Raw genomic sequence first — 22,947 nt, 5'->3', positions numbered from 1 at the left:
ATTTATCACTTTGAACAATGAAGAAACTGTTTTGTGCTTCGTAGGTCGGCCCGAAGTCTTCTGGTAAGAGTTCACTTGCTAGACTTGCTGCAAAACTGACTGGAACTAAACTGGATGTAATGGCAATGAACAGTTCCATTGATACCACTGAGTTATTGGGTGGATATGAACAGGTATACACTCGCTCTATTTTTTTTAAATTGTATGTCTCTGTATGGGTTACATGCATACTGATCATCCCCTCCCTCTGACCACAGTTACCAGAATACGTACGTGTTTCTGGTACGTGTGATCACACATGGGCACGTCTTCTCTTGATAAATTAAAGGATTATTATTCTTTATCACTCTTTATTTCAGGCTGACTTGGAGCGACAACAAACCGAAATAAAAACCAGAGTGAAGGAAGACATATTTCGTTTGTGCAAAAATTTACTACTCTTGGAGGATTTTGATATTTCTCTCGGCGATCTAAAGAATATTTTGAGTCTTTGGTTTGCTTTTGACGGAAACAATCTTAAGAGCAATTGTAGTAATAACAACGATACAATGGAGGATCATGCATCAGCTATGCTTGAAAATATCTCACAGATGTCTAAACTTATCAATGAAGCAAGTAATATTTGTCAGAAGCACAACTTTGCTGATTACGATTTTGGTAAGTCCGAAGATAACGTGAATAGTGATGAAATTTATTGGATATAGGAACTTGATATATATACTTCTGTGATTGTAATAAATAGTATAAGAGTTTGATTGTTATGAAGTATCAGTTCACTAGGTGAACAAATTGTATTAAAGTTTGTTTCTTTAACAGAACAGCTGAAAGTACTGGTGACAAGATTACATAAGGAGTTGGTTCAAAGCAACGGCAATTCTCATGTCAGCGGTCAATTTGAATGGGTGGACGGTCAGCTCGTGAAAGCATTGAAGAATGGTCATTTGCTCCTAATTGATAATGTTAACTTTTGTAGGTGAGTAATATGTAACCTTCTAAAACAGGCATCCTGTCGGTGTTGACCTCAGTCTTATCAATTAGTGATCCACCCCTAATTCATTGTTACGGTGTCTTTCAGTCCCTCAGTTTTGGATCGTTTGAATGGCTTGTTAGAGCCAGGAGGTGAATTAAGCATTAACGAGCGAGGAGTTGTTGATGGAGATATTCCAGTTGTAAAACCTCATCCTGATTTTAGGTGAATATTCTTCAGGGGCCGGTTGTACCAAGGCTGGATAGCGCTATCCACCGGATAGGGATTTTTTCAACCGTTCTAAAAATGCCTGAAAAGCAATAAAATTTCAGCTTTGGAACGAAAAGAGGATCCTCAATTTAGGAATACTAAGACTTATTCAAAGTTTAATATATGTACCCAACTAAGCAAACCTTTATACGGCCGGCCCCATTAATTTTATACATATATTACCGTTAATCGTGGATAGGGATTGATGTTGTTTGATAAGAACCTCGTTCGATTGAAAAATTCCTTCTGCCTAGTGCAAAAAGTCTACATAGATACATTGAAACATTAGCTAAGGTCATCTTATTCTGCATGCGTGTTTTTTTTTGCCAGATTGATATTTGCTATGGATTCAAAACACGGAGAAATTTCGCGAGCTATGAGGAATAGAGGCGTTGAAATCTTCCTGATGGACCAGGTATAGAATTAAAAAAGTGTTATTATTTTTCCAACTTTTTATTTATTCCACGCTTTCTTTAAAATATAGTTGAAAAACCAGGAATTTAAATTATAATGCGTGCAGCGTGTATGGCAATGAAATTAAACGCCCGATATTAACTGTACGTTTTATATTTTTCAGGACAGTGATACTGATGATCTTTGCAGTATGCTGTACTCTTCAGGCTGTCGAAGTACAACTGCGGTCCAGACTCTTGTAGACTTTCACAATCAGAATAAACAAAGTATGCTTATTTCGTAGTTACAAACTTACTAAACCGTGCTTTATAAAATAATGGAGCGTACATATATTGTACAATAAGTACTGTTATTTCTTCCAATTTGTATCGATTTTTACATCTTTAGTGATTATTCACATTCGTCACCTAACAATATTCAAATAATTATAGGTTCACTTCTTCAGACCATTCATATCGGATCGTTGATTGGCGAGCTCTGCCAAAGAGGAATTGAACTTGAGCGGTCCCTGGTCCTTTCAGTGAAACATGTCAATGGTCAAACACCTTCGCCGTTCCAAACAGAAGATGAGCTGGTGCAGAAAAAAAATATAGAAAAAAATCCTTCTGCAAGCAGTTTTCAAAAAGATGCCGTCAGAGCAATGATATCTTGGCATAGTATCCCGCTTAAGAGAGTTATCAAAGGTGCAAGAAAATCCCCCAATAATGTCATGACAGCAATAATTCTATTCTTGGAGTGGTGTAGCAAGAAAGATTGGATTACAAGAGTGGATCGATTAAAGCATTGGTTGCACAGCGTGAACGGAAGAGAGGAGTTTACTTGTGAACTAAATATGCTCGAGGTCTGTCTTCACAAGTTATTTCAAAGTGAAGCAGCGAGGCAGACATACAAATTGTATGACGATTTGGAGACGAAATTTGGAGGTAAATGCGAAACGTTTTTACATTCAATACAATTGAATAAATCGTAGAATCCATTAATTTGTACAGATGTGTATATGAATCTTTTATTTCACACAAATAGATTGTAACTTTGATGCAAGCTATCAACCTGTAAATATCAGAGTGAATGGCCCATTATATGACTACATTCGTTGCAAGATTCATAGCGATGATGAAATGTCAGTGGAATGTGTTAGTCATACAAACAGGTATTGTGACTCAGTTTCCAAATTATGAACCAGAATTTCTTTAAAGGAATTAGTAATGAAAAAAAGGAGGTAGTAAGAAAACTTTATTTCTGGTTTTCTTTGCATGGAGTTGAATGAAGTTGCTATTCACAACAATGGTATATAATATCTTCGCCCATTTACTTCCATGCATGTTGACGTGAGAGACGTCTAGTCCAATTTTATCGTATTCACATGCAGGGTATATTTATTATGGACATACTTCATGCTCGAAGCAAAGCTAGAATCATGCGTCAAAGTCGTTGGTAAAACATATTTGAAAATGCCATTGTCGCTGTCGTTTGCTTTCGCAAAGGGTGAGTAATATTCATCTCGATTAGAACTATCGATCTTGAACAAAGGAGATGTCCCATGTACGAATATACATCAATGCCAGAGTCTTGGAATTTTTTTGCTGTGTTATTCTTTAAGGTGATGTGAAAGCTGAGAATCTTCCTCACAAAGGAATTGCACATATCTACCCGTTAATGTCTTCATTTCAAGAATGTGTAAAAAATTTCTTGCAAAACAGTTGTGTGATCATTAATGACGACATTGCATATATGGTATACAATACACCTTCCTACATTAATACCGCTATTAGGTCCTTAATACCGCCATCTTTTTTCACCGTCCTCACCTAAAGTCACTTTTTTTTCTACTTCAGGTATGGGTGTCCTTGAAACAGCAAAAGCAATTTTTAGATATGTGTATTAAAAGCTATAACGATGATGAAAACTATCATATTCTATTCGATATTCATTGGAAGTTCTTCAGCACTGGTCCACTTGTCACTATTTGTAAGATTTTAAGCGATTTTCGATATGAAATGTAAGTATAGGTTATAAGCTTGTTACGATCTTGTCGTCTACACGTGTCACATTTGGTTGCATTTTTCTATGTGGTGAACCCTTACATAGCCCACTTCCTCTTACCTTTCCCTAACCAATAGCTATTCCGCGACAACCGAAAATCTTAAGAAAATAAATTTGACAAGAACATTGTCTGGCAAATTATTTGACTGTTGTACTGGAATTTAAGAAGCAAAGGGAATTTGTGAATAAAAAGCGTTGTTTTTTCTAGTGATGTCTTCCAAGAGCTGTTGAGTGTAAAGAAATGTCTTGACGACATTTGTAAATTTGATGATGACCTGGTTTCTTGTCATTGGAAGATGATCAGTTCTTTTGAACATCCGGCGACATTTCTCTTTGAGGAAATATGTCTTTTGTGGGTAAGTAATGCTTTTTAATTCCTCCTCAGTAAAAAGAGATTATCACTTTAAATTTTTCATGTACTTACTATATGTAGAAAAAAATTGGCAAGTTGTTTGCTGATGTAAATCAAAGTGTAAAAATAACTGGAAGTATCACGCAAAAACGTGCATTGCAAGTCGAATTGTTAAATGGTATGGTGTCATTGATGCAACTTCGTGAAGGACGAGTGCAAGAGGTGAAGGCAGAGAATATTTTAGGTAAGGTTGAAACATTTTCATTATGGACAAAGTATCATTTATATGACGCATGCAGCGGTATGACTAAAATAACTCTGAAATTGATGAGTTTGTCTTTTTAGGAAGAATAAAAGAAAACATAAACAAGTTAACACAAAATCATGAATCAAACGAAACCATGGATCAAAGTTCATCTGATGTGCTCACGCAGTTGGCTGAGATTTCTATTGAAAATCCCGATAACGAACATCCGGAGAATATGACTGAAGTTTTTTACTCTGAGATTATTCAAGATTACTGTAAAACTGTGGCCGATTCTGCTTATACCGAGTGCATCAACTTCTTAACACCAACAATTTTACATCAAAAGTTGGTGGATTCTAAGTAAGTTGGTTTGTTAAATTCGTAAATACTAAATTTTCATCTGTGATCAGTGAACCTAAATTATTATTTCGTGTTTGCAGAACAAATTTTTCCAATCCTTTCATATGGAATGAAAAGTTGAAATCCTACAACGACTTTTGTGTTAAATATATGCGCAAGATTCCTGGAAACATAGCTGTGATAGAATATCTAATCCGGAATGATCCGGTAAGTGGTCGTAGGTCGAACCATCCTTGGCTGAGCAAGGGGTTCTAATCCCCGGGGTTACATGACGTCATTACCCATTCTTTTACAATTGACTTGGTAAGACTAGGGAAAAAGGTTTTTAGTTTTCAAACAACATTCAGTGCCTTCGTCCTCTAAAATGAGGTGTCTAATTATTTTTATTATAAACTCTGAAGTTTTCTAGTGATGATCTTCGTAACTTGACAGCAATGAAGTACAGAGAAGGGGGCGATGAACCAAACGTAAGTCGGTTTTTGAGCAAAGGTGTTAAACAACCTTCAGCGTAATGATGTAACTTGCGGCAGCACTTTCTAATCATAAATATTTCTCTTTCAGATCTGTTACTCCATATTAAATAACAAGTGTTTTGTGAAACCGTTTGAAGCGTTATCATTCAAGCCTGAACAGCAATCTTTCGCGATCTTAAAGGATCGTGGTCAGTTATGTCTAATCGACGTGGCTAATAAAATTACTGAGTATAATCACTTTACCACCTTCCTATGGCTGCATCAGAGTTACTTTTCGAAGCTAGAGTCAAAACAATTGTGAGTAATTCGTAATCGCATGGCATGGCCGATGGTGGTGTGGAGTAATGTGCTGTAGCGAAGGTGTAGTGTAGTTGAATGTTGTGTGGCGTAGACTCGTTTTCTCTCGTTTGGAGTGGCGTTGATGTGAAGTAATGTGGTGTAGTGTGGTGTTGTAAGGCTGGGGTGTTGTGTAGTGTGATGTCACGTGGTGTACTGTGTCTAGTAAAGTGCTTAATTCAGTTAGGTGAGCCGAGTGCTATATTTCCTTTTTTTTCAAAATCAAATTCATGAAACGCATATAAACTCTCCCCTTTAGGGCTCTTGATTGGAAATCAATTTTCCTGGCGTTTCTCCATCTTCTTGCTTGCTTGAGTTCCATCAACGAACGTTCAAGAAGTAACTTCATTTGTGGGCATATTCTAAATCTCTCCAACTTAGTTGAAATACCAGATGAAATTTATCAGAACGTGGAACACTGCATCAGGGATTTTGAAGACTATTACAGCAAAATAGCGCACGGAGTCATAGATACTCGTGTTGTTAAAGATTGTTTTATAAAATTACTTGGCCTTATTAGAACATTGGCCAATACGAATGGGGTGAAAGGTATGAATATATCAGTTTTTTGTCTTTGGCTGATTATAATTTAGTAATCTTTGCTTCTTTCATTGGGTCATGCAAACACACGTTGTAAAAACGTTAAAATATGCCATCTTTTGCGTTCGGATGTATAAAAAACTAATTAGTGTGAAGTATTTTACCGCTACAGTTGATATTTTTCACCACTGGGCTCAGAGGACTGTTTTCGCTCTATCGGTTTCTATAGATAGACCTACCAAAATGGAAAGAAAGATGCAGGTGGGAATATGCTGGGTATATTTGGGCATGATTCAATCGACCATATTACGACCCGTTGGGAACGTGGATCCTGTTGAAGAAACAAATGTCAAAATTGACAAGATCAAAAATGAGGTTTGTCTAATTTGTTTAATTTTTTCTTGTATCACATAGCTAAAAGAGAAATGAGTATATACAAGAAAATTGTTTGTGAACGTTTTTGCCTTTTTTCGTTAAATTCAGATCGTAGATGTGAGTAGCGAGTTAAAAGTACGGTTGGAAAATGAGGAATTATTGTCGGGTGCAGCTATTAATAAGTTTAGCTCATTGCAAGTTAATCCAAGTCACGTGAGAAACCTGATCCAATATCAAGCATCGTTAAAGTCAGAGATATCAGAGATTGGAAACGAGGTCGCTTATAGACCTGTGCCATCCCAAGTAAGTATTCCGAAGAAGTATAATTTAAAAGAAGAAATATTCTGTCAGATAAAATATCTGCGGTAAAAATCTTCAAGATTAGATGTTGACTGTATTTTATCCTTTTTTCTAGTTCCGTAAGATAATTGGAATTCTTCAACATTTCTCAAACAGTATCACAAGTTATTCGCAGACTATGAAAATAATAGATGATGTAAGCAGCGACACAGAGTCATACGCTAAACGAAGACGTGGCATCGTTCATCTTCAAACGTGGATTAAGAGCGTCAGGAAATTTACGTCGCAACTACAAGATTTTGTGGCCTACCAAGACATCTTAGGACCTTATATTTCTGGCTTATTCCAGGTAAATATCTGAACACTCAAATATGTAAAATGACACACTGAATATGTATGCTAATACTGTTATCAATTGTTTTTGTTGTTGGTCAGTAAGATTGGAAAGAAAGTAGCAATGAAATAATTCACATTATTTTATTGTATATTTCTAGATATTGCAGGGATCAGAGATGATAATTTCGGCTGTGGAAAGCAAACTAAAATGGATAAAATATAAAGAGATCATACAGGCTGAATTAAATGCAAAGGTAAACGGAAGCTACTTGTTTTTTGGTATATTACACTGCTTTGGCATGGTTTTATTGTATATCTCTATTTAGACATACCTTCCCCAAGAAATAGTCTCATGTGTTTTACCTTTCTCGTGTTTTGGCAAGTCAATGTCAACAAGAGTTGCAAGATTACTAAGTGAAGAAATGTCTCGGGGCATTGAAGGTTTGTTTCTTAATAAATTTTAGTCCGATCACTCAAGCATTATCCTACATCGTGTGGAAAATATATTCCATGAGGTAACTTAATTTTCTTTCTTATAGCTCTCTGCCAGACGAATTTATCAACGATTACAGGTGTAGACTGGAAAGAGGAAAGTGGAAAATTGAAATCCCGGTAAAGAATGTAACATGTGTTTAATCAAAAAACTGGAATATTGCATTGACTGCATTTTTACTTTTCACATTGAAACCCTGTTCTCATAATTATGTCGCGCACTCATCTGCGATGGCTGCTGACGTCAGGTGATGACTGACGAATGAAATGCTTTGTTATTTTGAAGAATTTTTTTGTCATCATCAACAATGCATTGTCAGGCGTTGGCGATCCATCAGAACTATGTTTAACCGTGTTTCATCTGCAACGACTTTGTTTGTACGACATTGGTTCTAGGGCATTGCTGAGTACTATCATTCAGAACTTTTAAGATACATTTTTTTATAGAATTCGGATGCTGGCTCTTAACATTCTGGAACGAAGTGTGTGTCGCGCTGGTTTTACGAAACCAAACGACATTCAGAACCTCATGACTGTTGTCAACTGCTATAAAACGTTGTGGTTGCTGCACGAGGAAGAACGAAAACTGAAAGAAGAGGAAGATAATAGTTTATACAAGTTTAAAACAAAATCTTATTGCAGCGATGAGGATTCTGATGAACAACAAAACCAAAAAGAAGTTGACATGTTTTTTACAAGGTTTGACGAGGAATACAAAGATCTTAACTTGAAAGAAAATAAGGTACAGTAGCTGCATGAAACGCTGTGTGAAAATGCATGAAAAGCAATAAGATCACAGATATTGACCAAACAATGGATTTTGACTTAGAACTCCACATAAGGAAAACCACCTTCGTTCTGAATTATATTCCAAACCATTTGCAAATTAGGAATGACCTGAGAAATCACTATCTGCTGGCCTATTAAGCTTTCGTTCAACTCAGCGTGTTTTGCTGTTTATAACTCAAGTGTATTACATGCACATCTTTCTTATCGCTAAATTACCATACATTCAGTTGTGATTTTGCACAACTTCCAAGACTGAAGAGTAATGAAGAATAAAATTGTTTTTTCTTCTCCAGGATTCCAATTCCAAGACGAAGCAAGAGTTTGTTGAAGCTCATTCAACCTTGGACGCTATTCGTGAAAATGATTTATCGGAATTTTTCAAGATTCATCACTTTTTGGTTTCATCGTTACCAAACGTTTCTCGGCTTCTCTCGACGCTTCACGACACCCAGTGGAAAGACAATAATGCAAAATTGAAAGAAATTCAAATTGCTTATGATGGTTATAATATAACGGCAGATGTGGTGAAGATTGCTGACTTGTGTGGTTAGTCGTTCCCGTTTTATGATTAGCCATGCATGTTAACACAAAACTCAGTACAGTCAAAGTTGTCTTTTGAATTCTTTTTCATTCTTGTTTTATAGTCGTCTTTAAAACTACTGAATTTCTATATGAGTGTTGTCCTTTTTTCGTCGTTTCTGAAATTGTGAACACGTCATAACTTATATTATTGTTACGCAGATGAAGAACTGCCAGATAATTCAACACAAAATCATCTTCTCGCGAGCTCGCTATTACAAAAGTCTCTCTTCGCCTGTCAAAGTGGATCTGCTTTGCAGGTAATGTCGATTTTGATTACGATGACTTTAAAAAACCTTTTTTTGTCTACTTTACTCCATCAGAGAATTATGTAGGAAATTCAATTGATATACAAGTGTATGGCATGATTTAGGTTGATTTCCATTTTTATATTTTTTGTAGGAGCAGTTTAATATGGGTTCTTCTAATGTGCTGTTTCATAGAAAGTACGTGTTGAATTATGTTTGGCTTTGAACTTCATTTCCTTTGCATGCATCTGAACTTGCATGTCTCAGGCCAGGTAATGGTAAACAAATTTTTGACATTTCTGTCATTATAGAAGCGAGGAATATGACATTTATCACGACAGTAATTTCAAGGAAATTATTCAAGTCTTACCAATACTTAAAAGTTTCAAATCGAGACTAAAACAGTTGCTGGAGGAGTGGCCTGAACATCCAACTCTTGTTCAGGTAAGTTCACGAGGTTGACTATCTTGGCAAGTTTGTTTTTAAAGCAGAAGCGATGTCGCCTAAGAGTTGTTAAGATATTTAGGCTACAGGTTGAACACGTGGAGGAAAAGCTGGTGAAGGCAGTGGCGCGGGAGGACTAAGATTAATTATGTTTCGTTTCAGTTATGTCAAACCATCGAGCGAATTGAATCTTTCCCAGTAACAAGTCCTGTTATGAAAATACTAAATGGGTTGGAAATATTATTGAAACACTCTCAGGTAGGGATGTGAAGTTTAGAAGAGAAAGAATTGGCTCATCTTTAAACATAATTTAGAAACTATAATCATGCAGCTATACAACTGGTTTATGTAAGCTTATAACCATATAATCTCTGTAACACGAATTGTTAAGGAGTGGGAATCTAACGCTAGCAGGCACGTTTCAATCCGAGATCACTTGGATCAAATTACACAGAAGATCATTCAATGGAGGCAGCTTGAGTTAAGGTAGTTAACAAATGTTTACATAAAAACACCTTTGTCATCGCCGGCTTGCTTTCGCTGCTGTTCATGTGGTAGCCTATATAGTTTTCATCTCCATTGCATGTCGCTCCAACATTGCCTTCCGGATTTCTAACTCTTGGTATCTTTTTTATAAAGTTGTTGGTCTTCTTTACTTCTCGTTTGTGAAACGAGAGTCCGTGAACAAGCCAATCATTGGTGGTTTCATATAGTTCACGTGATTCAACAGTTTTCTAAACCCAAGGATAGTGGTTTGATGGATTTCACGGAATTAATAAAGGTTCTACAGCAGTTTATTGAAGGATCGCCATTGGGAGAATTTTCCGAAAGATTGAAAATACTCGTGTCGTTTAGTAACCAGAAGACTGTTGAACATGTTCAAAATAAAAATTCAGGTATTCCCCTCTAAATTCAAAATCTTGTTGTCAAAAACACGTTTTGGGGCCGGAGTGGACGTTTCAAAAATCGTGTTATTATCCACATCGCACAAAGCTGTATTGCACCTGGACTGCACAAAGACTATATTACTGGGGCCGGTTGTTCGAAAGGCGTTTAGCTTTAAACGGTGGATAAGTTCAAAGTGGGAAACAAAATTTTACATTTATTGAACAACTGAGTTGAAATATTTCGATGTAAAAAGTTTAATTTTCAATGGAAGAACATATTTAATGCATAAGATGCAGGTTCAACCATTCACAAGACCTATAAGAGTATTTTTAAACTTTGGCTTATCCACCGTTAAGCTAAACGCCTTTCGAACAACCGGCCCCTGGACTATATTTATTGTCCTATTATCATTGGACTAAGTACTTTGGAACTATAAAATGGCGATTGAAAAAGAAATACTGACGCTCGTATTTATGTTTTTTTCCAACCAGGTATTGTTCGAACAATTTTGCAGAATATATATCGCTATTACCAGCAGTTCGAGTCCCGTACAGACTCTTCAATACACAAAGCTAAAGCACCAATTGAGAAAGAGCTCAAGGTATTGTGATTGTTTCGCTGTAAAAAATGTAATTTTCCTGGTGGAAAATTTTAATGGAAATAAATCTGCATGCATATTATTGAAAAAAAATGGAAATAATATGGAAATAATATGGAAATAATATGGAAATAATATGAAAATAATATGGAAATAATATAGAAATAATAGGCTATTGTTCTGTATCTATGTTCAACGTTTTTAACAGGATTTCATAAAGATCGTGAAATGGAAGGATATCAATTACTGGGCAATGAAAGAAACTTCATCAAAGTCTCATTATACGTTACTGAAACTTATGAAGAAATATCAGGCATGTTTCTTGGCTTAGATATGTAATTAATCACCAGTTCCTTGCACCAATATCATGGCCTTTACTAGATCTATTTTAACCTGGAAAATATAAGCCAAGCCTTTTTAGCTTTGCAAGGCTTTTTGTCAAAAATTTATTTTACGTCTCACGCAAATCCTATATATAATATTTTGCACACAATATGTAGTCATTTTTCTATTCCATCTCTCTCATAATTAATAATACAGCGAGCATTGTCTGAGGGAATTGATGGGATTTTAATGTCTTCTGGACAAGTCTTATCTTGCAAAGATCCGGGAGAAAAAAATGACTTAATTTTCGAGTTTGAAATCTCGAGATTTCTGTCACCAATCAACCTCCGGGTAAGTTTATACTTTATGTAATAGGTGTGTATAGTAGAGAATGATAAAAGACTAAAGATTCTTCGGAACAATATCTGCTGATCTCTAAACTTCATGTCTAGTACTGCATGCAATCATTGTTTTTGTTATCATATCTTGATTTAGTAAAACATTTTTAATATTTTTATCACATTTCAGAATCTAGACCTGATAAATATTGACAAGGATACTGAGAGTCTACCAGTTCCACAGATGTTCGAAAAAATGAGAAAATTAACGCAGAAAAAACTGAACGTTTTAAGATACAAAATGTTGTCAGAATCTGTCGATGAATTTACAAGTAAAAATAACTAATCCAGCTGCATGGGGCTCAGCTTAATTTGTGTTAATTTAAATCAAATTTTTGTGCGATTTCCAGTAAAAATAGATTCTTTATATAATGTATTTACGTTTCTAGGTGAAATAGTGGAAACAACACAGTCACTTCAAAAGTTAGAAATTGGTGATAAGGTATAAGATATTAAATTAGGGACATAATAATGTAATATAAATGTATATATCATTGGCTATATATATTAATTCTTATAATGGTAGCTACGTTATATATCATCATGGTTAGCTTTCTACAGTAGAAATAGATATTAAAGAAAAATATTTACACATATTTAAGCAAGCAAGCGAGATACTCTACTATAGATTATGTCAGACATATTACTTTGGTAACATTTTCTTTTATATTTATGTGTAGACTGGCAAAGAACGAACACAATTTCGCAAGCACATTCATGTGTTAAAGAAACGTGCATTGGCTGATCTGTTTAAGGGGTTAAAGAAATTAGGTATGCATGGGCGTGAAGCGTATTGTAAGGGTATTTAATCATCGCTAAATTAAACTGCATCAAAATATATTAATTATAGGTTTATCGTACCGAAAAGGGATACGTCTTCGCCAGCAGAATTCTTTAAAAGATCCGATGATGGTGGATTGTGATGTTTTGGGATCGTTGCGAAATGTTGTTAAACTATTTAACAATAAGTAAGTTACTTGAAATCCCAGTTATAATCATTGAATATCGAGGGAGATCGTCATTTGCAACTTTTTTATCTTAATTAGTTCGCATCCAAGTTTTCTGCCGTTGTTAGAGGACGGTATGAAATATTATCAAAAATGTGTCGCTCGTTCTGCTGTCATGAACAATGTTATCTCTTCCCCATCCAAGGTAAATAAATAAACACAAACCATGAAGTAGCGAACAATATGTATCTTAATGTTTGTCGCATTCTGCTAATATTCATAAGCTTATATCTAGAGAAAACATTATGTAATGGATTATTGTGTTGCAACTAGGATCTCACAGTCGGAGATGTTGATAGAATGAAAGGTTTTGTTGAGCATTTACGTGAGATGACACAAAGACAACGGGAAAATATCTCAACTGTTGGCAAGTCATTTTCTGAATTGAGGTAATTATGTCAATGAAGTGAATTGCTGGCTGTTTTTAGGTTGGTTACTGATTTGAAAAGTTAGTTATTGGTAATTATATTTCACTGAAATAGAATCCTCTTAAATATTTATCTTCATAATGAGAAATGCCCAAGAATACTATATGTCTGTATTACAAAGCAGTATAGACCGACATTTTTTGTGCTCCGGGAAATCAAACGGTTTCCATCAGTTTTTTGAGGGCTGGGACTCGATTTTAATGTTCGTACTTCGTTTAACATGCAACTGGTTGTTTATGTTTTCAGCCTGGTAGCCGCACAATTAAAAACGATCGCGAGTGGGCAACCTTGCAAACTTCCACCCCAACGCAAAATGGCTGAATGGACAGTAAGTGACATAAAGGATTATTTTAAAAGATATGTTTTAGCAAAAATATGATGGTAAAATCTATAACAAACTGACGATACGTGGCTTAAAAACATGCAATTGCATGGTACAAATACTCCTAAAGCAATTCTCTCACAAATACTTTTAAATATAGCTAATTGTAATTTGTTCTTGCTTTTGACAGTCTCGACTTGATGAAATACTGGACATCAGCCTTGAGACTTCAACTAAACTCTTGTGTTTGCTCGATACATGCCCTGATTCAAAAATAGATATTGCTATGAGTCCAGTTCCTGAAGATTTGTCTGATCTATCGAAATGTTGTAAGCAAGACAGCACATATGTTTGCTTGAGGAGAGCTACAGAAGTGAGTTCCATAGTTCAGCCCATTAAAATAATCACAGGTTTCTTTCGCAGACTATTTTTGCTGACTTTAAGATGAGAAAATTGTCACTGGTGTAATTTTCTTTGTTGTAGGCATTCTATGAAGATATATCAAAGATTAAAGACAAACTTTATTTGCAAACAATGATGTTGCATCCAGTGGCGAGCGATAAAGAAGACACCGCATTTCTTGCAACATGGTATGTTTAAGGCCCATTTACACTTTTTGCGATTTTCCTCTTTCCATAGATGTGAACGAGTGAATTAGTTACGGATGTTCAAATAAGAGCTCTTATACATCAGAGCATTCGTAACTAGTCACTCGTTCACATCTACCAAAAGAAGAGAATAGCACATATAGAATCGTACCTAAAATTGTAAATTGCACCTTAAATATGATGAAACACAGATGGCGTATTATGGAGGATAAATAAAGACAGTTATTATTCAATGATCAACTCTCCTGACGAAGGCCCTCAGGTCGAAACGTCGAGAAGTGTTTTGTCTATTTTAGGCCGTTGTTATACCACATTTGATGCTGAATTGTTTGAAGACGCTGCCACGCTGCTCCTTGGTTATATTGGAACGTTATGATTCAATATTAATATTTTGTCGATATTACTTAGGACTCACTTTGAATGTTTGGAGTCCTCGTTTCTGCAACTAAATGAGACTATATTACATCTGGATGGATTTGCCAAAGTGGATGCAAGGTACTTACGATGTGAACGATTTGATAAATTAACATTTTCATCAAAAGATATTCTCGTTTTTTACTGATGATATCTTCTAAATCCGTTTATGTCCTCCTTCGCAGTTGCGACGACGCAGAAAACAGCACTAATTATGGGTAATTTCAGTGAGCGTTTTGTGTTAAAATTGCACGCAGATTAAACTATTCAGAACACATTGCAATATTTTTGCATTCCCTTGAAATTTCAGCAACCTAGGTTGTGGAAAACTTGCATTTCGTTTGAGAGAAGATATTGCAAAAACGTGTCAAGAATTTTCTGTTTGGAGTAGAGAGACTTTTAAAGAAACGCACAGTGATACTTCTGAAGGTGAGACGATTTAATTCGTGTATATTTTCATAACAACATTTTGCCTTTTTGTAAATTACAACTTTATCATTCGAGCTTTTGTTCTACAAGTTCGAATCTTATAATTTGAGAGCCAGTGTATTAAATGAAGTCTCGGTTCAATCTTTTTGGCGATAAAATGACAACACAAGAAGCAACAGAATAACGTAGCTATCTTATTTCCCCCTCCAGAACATATTTCTTCAATTCGCTCCAAAGTGAAGTCAGCGAAAGAGGACATTCTCGTGAGTTTCCAAAAATGGTATAAACGAAAAGATATTGGTATTTTTGAAACGAAAGAATCTCCAGTTATCGTAGGTAAGACAACACTTTCTTTGACCATTGCATACAATGTTCGGAATAGGCCAAAGTTGCAGAATGACCAATCCTCTATTGCATAGATGCTTGTCCTGGAGTTTCAAAAAAAAAGATAAAATAGCATGGAATTTTTTTATAGAAGATGAAGATGAGAAATATTTTGTCGAAGGACTAGACAACGAACTTATGGCAGATACCTCAATCCTTAATATCCCGGAAAGGACAAGAAATATGAAAACCTTTATCAATTTTTTAAGACAAGAAATTGATGAACAGTATGAAAACCATAACGGCAGATTCATCCAAACACTTTGCGAGATTATGATGAGCATTCTTCCATGTTTTTCTCAATACGTGTTGCTTGTCGAATATCATTTTCATCAACTACTTCACTGTCATCGAATATCGTGTAAACTACAGTCAGTCCTGTTGGGCATGTTTTCTGAATTATTGCAAAAAGGTTTCTGTCTCCCCCCTGACGTGGAGGAAACAGAAGGTGAGGGAGCAACGACATTTGAAGACGCGGAGAATTGCGGCATTGGTGAGGGAGACGGAATGAAGGATGTTAGCGATCAGATTGAAGACGAAGAGCAGGTGATCATTTTCTTCATTAAACTACCAACACAAGTAAAAAAACGTTTTGTCCCATTTTATAATATCGTCTTATACAATTGTGTTTTAGTTGCTCGGAGCTGAACAAGAGAAAAGCGAAGAGAAGGAGGGAGATAAAAATGAGATTCCTGATGAAGAACATGGAATTGAGATGAGTGAAGACTTTGATGGAGAAACGCATGATGTTGAAAAAGGTGGTGAAGATAGTGATGACGAGGGTGAATCCGAGGATGAAAAAGACAATCTGGAGCAACAAATGGGAGATGTTGATGGACCTGAAGAAACATTGGATGAAAAATTGTGGGCTGATTCAGATGGCGAAGAAGACGACAATGATAAGGCAAGTATTCTGCCACGAATTTTAGTGAAGAGTTAACGAAAATCAGAAGAAATATTTGGTGATTAAATATGCTTCAGACAAATAACGCTTTGAGGAAAACTGGCCTTGGTTAAGTGTCGCTAACTCCTGGATAAATCCTCATGCGTATCGTTTGTTTTGATAGGCTGAAGGCGAGGATGAACGCGGCACTGGAGCAGATGGTGAAGATGAAAGTGAAATGGTCGCAAAAGAAGAAAATCTTGGTAAAGATATTTTACTATTCCCAACTCTTATTCGTTAATGAAGAAAAAAACTGGAAATGCACTCTAACCACGAGTTGAATCTATCTGTTTTTCACTGTCCAATTCGACTAGTGTTTTAACTGCCATAATCGTATTTCTGACGTTCATTTCCTAGGTTCAAGTAAAGAAAACAAAAATAAACCAAAGGAGGAAAATACGGAGGAGGAGGACGAGATAAACGAATTAGGAAAAGATGAAAATGATCAAGGAAACCTGGATGATGATTTTTCCAATGATAAAAATGAACTGAAGTCCGATGATTTGCAACCTGAAGATATGAATCTTGCAGATGATCTGGAGCTGGACACTCGGGAAAATGATGCGGGAGATGATGATAGTGATCTTAAAGAAGATAATGATGAGGTTGAACACGATGGTGAAGATGAAGATGGGGATGGTAAAGACGAAGGTTACTATTTTACAACTCTTATGGCTGGACTAAAATCGAACTTAGTTTGTCTTTCTCATTGTTGACTGCAAACAATTCGTTGCAAGAATCCTTCCATTAAGTCCTGAAAAGACTAAATCAAATTGCTATAATCTAATCTCACTTGGGGGAGGCATATACTCATATATTCATGTTTTGCAAGATCAATTTCTTTTCAAGTCTTTTACAAGTCTTTTGACATGAATATATGAATATGTGTCCCTAATTATCGCGTTTCCTAGGCCACTGATCACTGTATTTATAACTGAGCATTTCTATGCATTGACAAATTGTTGTGTATATTTGGCCGCTTTTCTGTTTTCTTTTTTTAACTCATTTTATATTATTCTTTCAGTTGAAAATGCGAGTAATGGCGACGCTGAAGAAAACGATATTCAAATGACAGATGAAAAGGAAACTGAAGAAACCAGCAATCAACAGGAACAAGAAGAAGAAAACGATCAAGCTGATTTAGAAAAGGTCTATTTTTAGCAACTGAAAAAAGTTTTATTGCTTTATACTGATCTTGTGACAAAAATTTTCAATTTATTTTTAGGATGAAGATAATGAAAATAATGACTGGAAAACAGAGTCAGAAACAAAGGTTATTTACATGTATTTAACTTTATTGGTTGCGAGGATATGTGACCGTGCAATTCTTGTGGTGGATATAAAATTGAATGTATTCTTTAGTTTTATTTCTATTGGTGAAAAACAAGTAGATCTTGAATAATAGTTTTTTATTTGTCTTTTAGGGAGAGAACGTTGAGTCGGTTGAGAATGAAGGTAACCCTGATGCATCGTCATATGGCGAATCTGCCAGCAGTGAGAGGTCTGATCCAACTGTAAATGACGAAAGCTTGTCCGAAGGAAATGATGATGGGACTCATAATAGTATGTCTCTGCAGAGTGGTTTGGACTCCACTAATAATTCTACCACGTGTAAAACTACAGATCTGGCTTCAACGGAAACAGTAAGATATAACCGAACTTCTATAGCTGACACACCCACCATTCATCCTATAGTTTGCATGGTATTTATGTAAACTTAATATTATTTTCACATCTAGAGTTCTCACCGGAAACAATTAAATAGATCCAGAGCGAATCGAAGTCTTGGTTCGTCGGAGGAAACCGCAAGCAAGAAACCAAAAGTTCTGGATTCTTTAGACGATAATTCTGTCGATAACCAGGTATGTACCAAGTGGATGCACTTAAATTTCTGTCAAAATGTTAGGAAAACATGGAGGTGATCACATTTTGCTTGCTAAGGGCGAAGTAAAATTCAGTTTATCTATATCAAGTTGCTCTATTGACGCATCAGCAAATTATTTTCTATTGTTTTAAAGTTCTAATTAATTTTATCTAGCGACAAGATACAGCTTTTTCTGCCGATTTGTTTGAGCATCTAAGAAATGATAATGAAATGCATGACACTCAAGTGTATGATGCCGCAACCGCTGAACAACAGAAGCAACAAGAAACCGTCAACTATCCAACCGAGACTGAGGATCAAGACCAGACTGAGAATATGGATGAAGACTGGGAACTACCACCAGAAAATGAAAGTCGTACCGCCGAGCAAAAGGTATAACGAATAAATAGCGATATTTGATGGTGAGGTAACTTCATCTTAATCGCATTGGTGGTGTTTTAGGTTGAAAAAAGTGAACGTAGTTCGCATTTTCAATCAGACAAGGGACAAGACAGTCCGGAGAAGAATATTGACGATAATGAAATGTCAACTGAAGAAGTTGAAGAAATGGCGACGACAGAATGGCAAGATACAGCAAGTTCTGTGTTCGTGGGGAGAGATTCCGTTTTTGTCCAGGAACAAGTGAGTAGTTATCTTTGTGGTGAATAACACCGTATACAAGATCAGGTCTCTCTATATCAACTCTGTGAGACACATTTGCTCCATTGTTTTATCTGAAATCTCGTGAAAATATTTCTTTGGTTTTTATGCAGACAGCGGTTATAGACTTGGAGAAATGTCGGAATGAACTGGAGGATTTATTGAATAAATGGCGTGATCTAAAAGATGGGAGCCCTGAAGAACAAGCTACTGCACTTGACACGTGGCATAAATATGAACAACTGACGTCAGCACATTCTCAGCAACTTTGTGAACAACTTAGGATCGTATTGGAACCATCCATAGCTAACAAACTAAGGTACCTGCTCCATCATAAAATAACTTTGTTCAGTGGAAATGAGGAACGGCCTTTCCCCAAATTTACGCTGTCTCTCTTCTTACTGCATAAATCTGTCACACAATGACACAATTAACGTAGATTTTTCGTCATCCACACGATCAAAAATCATCAACTTATTTGCAATGTGCATGATAAACAAAATTATACAATGTTTAACAAAATCTTTCTTAGTTGTCATCAGTATATTTTGACATTGTTACACCGAATCTCACTTCCGCAATATTAATATTTTTGACAACTGCAATCTTGATTGAAGCATACAGCTTACCACAAACTGTACAGCATACCACAAACTAAGAATTTTTTGCTGTGTGTTTAGAGGTGATTATCGTACCGGTAAAAGATTGAATATGCGCAAGGTGATTCCATACATTGCTAGTCAGTATCGTAAAGATAAGATTTGGTTAAGAAGAACAAAGAAAAGTAAAAGACAATATCAAATTTTATTGGCTATTGATGACTCCTCGAGTATGTCAGATAACAAGTCAAAACAGGTATTGTTTCCTTTTGTAGTCCACCTCGAGTTAGCCGGGTTGCATTATAGACTTTGCTGCATTTATTTAGTTGGCATTCGAGTCTCTCGCAGTTATAACGAATGCATTGACCAGACTGGAAGTAGGAGAAATCGCAATTTGCAGGTAAGGTCGTTAAAGTTAAATATTGTCACCTAACATTGCTGGACTGGTTCAAGCAAAATTTAGCTTGTGAGCTCATGATGTTAGATAATGGATTATCAGCAGAAGAAAATACTGCATTAAAGAAAAATGTATCTTCTGTATATTTCTCACAAAATATAGTTTTGGAGAAGACGTTCAACTACTTCATCCATTTCATGAGACGTTTACCGAGCCATCTGGTGCAAATATTCTTCGTCAGTTTCGCTTCGAACAAAAGAAAACAAAAATTGCGCAGGTATCTTTTCATTCGACGCAGTTTTTTGAGCAATCTTTTAGATAATTAGATGTCTATTGCAAATATCAGATTTCCACAGCATTTGAATGTAATTCCATAATGATTCTCACACCTATTTAGGGAACGCATTTCTTAATTTAGTTTATTTCTATTGCTGTAATAACACTTGACCATTTTGTGGTAAATATTTCACACATTTTATATCTTACAGCTGTTAGATTCGTGCACAAATGTAATGACGTCAGCAAGATCACGAATCAAAGGAAATGACGTATCACAACTTCTTCTAATAGTCTCTGATGGCCGTGGTATCTTTCTTGAAGGAGTGGAGGTACATCAACCAACAAACATTGCATGTTACGTGCGCTGGGATATTAAGTTCCATAATTTCTTGATTTTGTTAGATATGATTATATTAATTAACAAGACGTTCTTGTTCTTATTTTAGACTGTCCAGAAAGCCGTCAGAAAGGCGAGAGAAGCTGGCATATTTTTGGTATTTGTAATCTTGGATAACCCAACAAATAAAGACTCCGTCCTTGATATCAAAGTTCCTATATTTCGCCCCAACCAACTTCCCGAACTGAAGTCATATATTGAACAATTTCCATTCCCATTTTATATAGTTTTGCGCGATACTAGTTCTCTTCCTGACACATTGAGTGACTCTTTAAGACAGTGGTTTGAACTTGTAACAAATATAAGCTAAAGGCAATATCATACCATATAAATAAAAGTGCAATTTTAAATATAAATAAGTTTATTAACGTTTATATACATGTAAAACTCTCAACGGCACTGTTTCATGTTTTATTAAAATCGGCCGACCAAAATCGTACGAAAAAAATCGCGTCGTCAGCACCATTAGTAAAATCCATTGAACTATATAAGAGTTATATAGTTCAATGGTAAAATCATAAAAGTGTGCTATGTTACATGAAGTACCGTAATGACGTAGAAAAAAATTAAGAATATTTGATAAACAACTCCTTTCTCTTTTTTGAAATCAGTGTTCACGAGTTTTTATCAATATTACTTTTTCAAATGGGGAAAACATTTTTACAACACCCAGGCGGTGTAAGATTGTATTCATGTGCGAAGTGTGACACCGTCTTGACGAATAAATCTCAACTAATTTCTATGGTGAGTCGAAAATGACAAGTCTTATTTGATATCACACCGATACTGTGGTTGTATAAACGAACTCTGTGTCTTTATAGAGGTTCACTGGAGCCACAGGAAGAGCATTTCTTTTTAATAAAGTGTAAGTGAAAGACGTAAATACCTTGAATTTTTTTATATAGTCCTAGTTGTGGTCGTATTTATATAATTTATAATCGTAGTCTCAGGCTAGATGTGTCAAGGTGATGACTGATGAGGCAAACAAAGGTATAGTCAGTGGCATAGTCCACAGTCCAAAAGACTGACAATGTTGAGCAATTCCTTCATAATTGCATAGGGTAAATCCCTCTAAGAGGGAGTTGAGGATGTGACAATTTAAAACTTGCAAACTCTGTGACCCATAAAGAAATACGATACAAGTTTTCCAATCTACCTATGTTTATGAATTATGAGTATTTATAAATAATTCTTTATTTAACTAAGTTGAGTTATTTTTACAATACATTTTCTGTTTGTCAAATGTTCATCTTATATCTGTCATTACTTTGTTTCAGTGTTAACATTACATTCAGTGAAGTGCAAGACAGAATGATGGTAATTTAAGTTGTGATCATTAAAATCTAAGTAGGCTTTCTCTATGCCTAGCTTATTCACTCTGTTGTATGCTCAAATACAGAAGCAATTACACTTTCTCATTTATCCCAAATTTTGAATAGTTGTCACCAATATTTGAAAAAGCCAATTAATCTGACCAATTACATACATAGAAAAGTGGACAGGCAAAAATATTTGAAACAAAATGGGCAAAACTCCAATATTATGATAGACAGCCCAGGACTACTCAGTCTATTATTATACACCGAGTAAACTCACATACACGCACCAGCACCATAAGAATAAAACATTTCTGGGCTGCCTATGGTATTATGTATTTAACTCATTGATATATGATTTAGACACTTCATGATTTAAAAAATTCATATTCAAGTTTAAATTTCAACAGTTAACAGGAAGGCATATGGTTCGAGATGTTTCCTGTAAGAAATGTGATGCAAAACTTGGTTGGATGTATGTAAGTATTTTTGCCAAATTGTTATCCCAATTATGTACATAGTAAATATTCATATATTTGTGTGACAGATAAGTACAATATCTTTATTCTCTTTCAGGAATATGCTGTTGTGGAATCCCAACGTTATAAGGTATATAAGCATTGTGCATTGAAACTATTCAAACAATGGAAATGACTTTACTAACCCTGACCTATACACATTAGGAAGGGAGAGTTATTCTTGAAAGAGCTTTGGTAAGCGAAGGTGATGGCATTGATGAAATTGGATTGAACTAGTGACATTGAAAATAACAGTACAAGTTAACTTCAACTGCAATTGTATCCCCTCCCTGGGTTTTATCTTGCAAAGAACAGAATTTTCCTTTTCAACAACATTACTATCCTGTCAAAGTTTCTCACATGGAAGAAAAACAATGGTTTTCATAGAAAACCAGAAATTCCTAGGGGGGGGGGGGGGTTTGCAGTTGTTTGAACAGTGTAATATATTTTCCTGCTTTGAACAAAATATCTGTAAATAACTGAATAAGTATGTAATTTATATTCTTAAAGAAAAAATGTACTGCCTGTAGCACTAGGTTGTAATAGAAAAAATATAATATAGAAATAGTAAAGAAAGCTGAAAAAAGCTTGTTTATTACGACTCAACAG

At 35.5% G+C, this 22,947-nt stretch overlaps 2 protein-coding genes across 6 annotated transcripts in view; both read left to right on the top strand.

Moving 5' to 3' along the window:
- LOC114519165 (midasin-like) overlaps positions 1-20,890 on the top strand; it is a 32,910-nt gene extending 12,020 nt beyond the window's left edge. For 2 of the 5 annotated variants that reach the window (XM_028539243.1, XM_028539242.1), the window contains exons 32-95: positions 45-173; positions 360-657; positions 817-973; positions 1,076-1,192; positions 1,568-1,652; positions 1,815-1,917; positions 2,083-2,574; positions 2,675-2,801; positions 3,021-3,136; positions 3,252-3,385; positions 3,487-3,650; positions 3,903-4,050; positions 4,128-4,290; positions 4,392-4,653; positions 4,734-4,860; positions 5,055-5,120; positions 5,215-5,423; positions 5,722-6,011; positions 6,232-6,377; positions 6,486-6,680; positions 6,793-7,026; positions 7,172-7,267; positions 7,340-7,454; positions 7,553-7,625; positions 7,953-8,247; positions 8,588-8,840; positions 9,036-9,133; positions 9,276-9,319; positions 9,433-9,565; positions 9,728-9,823; positions 9,957-10,051; positions 10,205-10,461; positions 10,945-11,054; positions 11,260-11,364; positions 11,592-11,726; positions 11,904-12,045; positions 12,163-12,215; positions 12,454-12,544; positions 12,624-12,741; positions 12,820-12,925; positions 13,054-13,169; positions 13,455-13,536; positions 13,721-13,903; positions 14,014-14,120; positions 14,547-14,633; positions 14,738-14,770; positions 14,863-14,981; positions 15,192-15,317; positions 15,457-15,911; positions 16,000-16,269; positions 16,433-16,511; positions 16,666-16,959; positions 17,333-17,457; positions 17,534-17,581; positions 17,733-17,951; positions 18,048-18,170; positions 18,347-18,565; positions 18,635-18,814; positions 18,946-19,151; positions 19,513-19,687; positions 19,758-19,831; positions 19,991-20,105; positions 20,317-20,436; positions 20,554-20,890. In XM_028539243.1, the coding sequence (XP_028395044.1) occupies positions 45-173; positions 360-657; positions 817-973; positions 1,076-1,192; positions 1,568-1,652; positions 1,815-1,917; positions 2,083-2,574; positions 2,675-2,801; positions 3,021-3,136; positions 3,252-3,385; positions 3,487-3,650; positions 3,903-4,050; positions 4,128-4,290; positions 4,392-4,653; positions 4,734-4,860; positions 5,055-5,120; positions 5,215-5,423; positions 5,722-6,011; positions 6,232-6,377; positions 6,486-6,680; positions 6,793-7,026; positions 7,172-7,267; positions 7,340-7,454; positions 7,553-7,625; positions 7,953-8,247; positions 8,588-8,840; positions 9,036-9,133; positions 9,276-9,319; positions 9,433-9,565; positions 9,728-9,823; positions 9,957-10,051; positions 10,205-10,461; positions 10,945-11,054; positions 11,260-11,364; positions 11,592-11,726; positions 11,904-12,045; positions 12,163-12,215; positions 12,454-12,544; positions 12,624-12,741; positions 12,820-12,925; positions 13,054-13,169; positions 13,455-13,536; positions 13,721-13,903; positions 14,014-14,120; positions 14,547-14,633; positions 14,738-14,770; positions 14,863-14,981; positions 15,192-15,317; positions 15,457-15,911; positions 16,000-16,269; positions 16,433-16,511; positions 16,666-16,959; positions 17,333-17,457; positions 17,534-17,581; positions 17,733-17,951; positions 18,048-18,170; positions 18,347-18,565; positions 18,635-18,814; positions 18,946-19,151; positions 19,513-19,687; positions 19,758-19,831; positions 19,991-20,105; positions 20,317-20,436; positions 20,554-20,814 (9,993 nt within the window). In that variant the 3' untranslated portion in view covers positions 20,815-20,890. The remainder of the gene's footprint in view (positions 1-44; positions 174-359; positions 658-816; positions 974-1,075; positions 1,193-1,567; positions 1,653-1,814; positions 1,918-2,082; positions 2,575-2,674; positions 2,802-3,020; positions 3,137-3,251; positions 3,386-3,486; positions 3,651-3,902; positions 4,051-4,127; positions 4,291-4,391; positions 4,654-4,733; positions 4,861-5,054; positions 5,121-5,214; positions 5,424-5,721; positions 6,012-6,231; positions 6,378-6,485; positions 6,681-6,792; positions 7,027-7,171; positions 7,268-7,339; positions 7,455-7,552; positions 7,626-7,952; positions 8,248-8,587; positions 8,841-9,035; positions 9,134-9,275; positions 9,320-9,432; positions 9,566-9,727; positions 9,824-9,956; positions 10,052-10,204; positions 10,462-10,944; positions 11,055-11,259; positions 11,365-11,591; positions 11,727-11,903; positions 12,046-12,162; positions 12,216-12,453; positions 12,545-12,623; positions 12,742-12,819; positions 12,926-13,053; positions 13,170-13,454; positions 13,537-13,720; positions 13,904-14,013; positions 14,121-14,546; positions 14,634-14,737; positions 14,771-14,862; positions 14,982-15,191; positions 15,318-15,456; positions 15,912-15,999; positions 16,270-16,432; positions 16,512-16,665; positions 16,960-17,332; positions 17,458-17,533; positions 17,582-17,732; positions 17,952-18,047; positions 18,171-18,346; positions 18,566-18,634; positions 18,815-18,945; positions 19,152-19,512; positions 19,688-19,757; positions 19,832-19,990; positions 20,106-20,316; positions 20,437-20,553) is intronic. The other 3 variants (XM_028539245.1, XM_028539244.1, XM_028539246.1) reach the window with 3 other exon arrangements.
- Positions 20,891-21,080: 190 nt separating this feature from the next.
- Positions 21,081-22,745, top strand: LOC114519167 (protein yippee-like 5). The gene is made up of 6 exons (XM_028539247.1): positions 21,081-21,248; positions 21,326-21,369; positions 21,782-21,821; positions 22,231-22,299; positions 22,397-22,429; positions 22,504-22,745. The coding sequence occupies exons 1-6, from the start codon at positions 21,150-21,152 to the stop codon at positions 22,573-22,575; spliced, it is 357 nt and encodes a 118-aa protein (XP_028395048.1). The 5' UTR covers positions 21,081-21,149; the 3' UTR covers positions 22,576-22,745.
- The last annotated feature ends 202 nt before the right edge of the window (positions 22,746-22,947 follow it).

This window comes from Dendronephthya gigantea, unplaced genomic scaffold, assembly GCF_004324835.1.
Source record: "Dendronephthya gigantea isolate DGI-Jeju-01 unplaced genomic scaffold, DenGig_1.0 000012F, whole genome shotgun sequence".
Classification (NCBI taxonomy): domain Eukaryota; kingdom Metazoa; phylum Cnidaria; class Anthozoa; order Malacalcyonacea; family Nephtheidae; genus Dendronephthya; species Dendronephthya gigantea.
The sequence above is the reverse complement of the archived record's forward strand: the minus strand, read 5'-3'. Positions and strand labels throughout refer to the sequence as shown.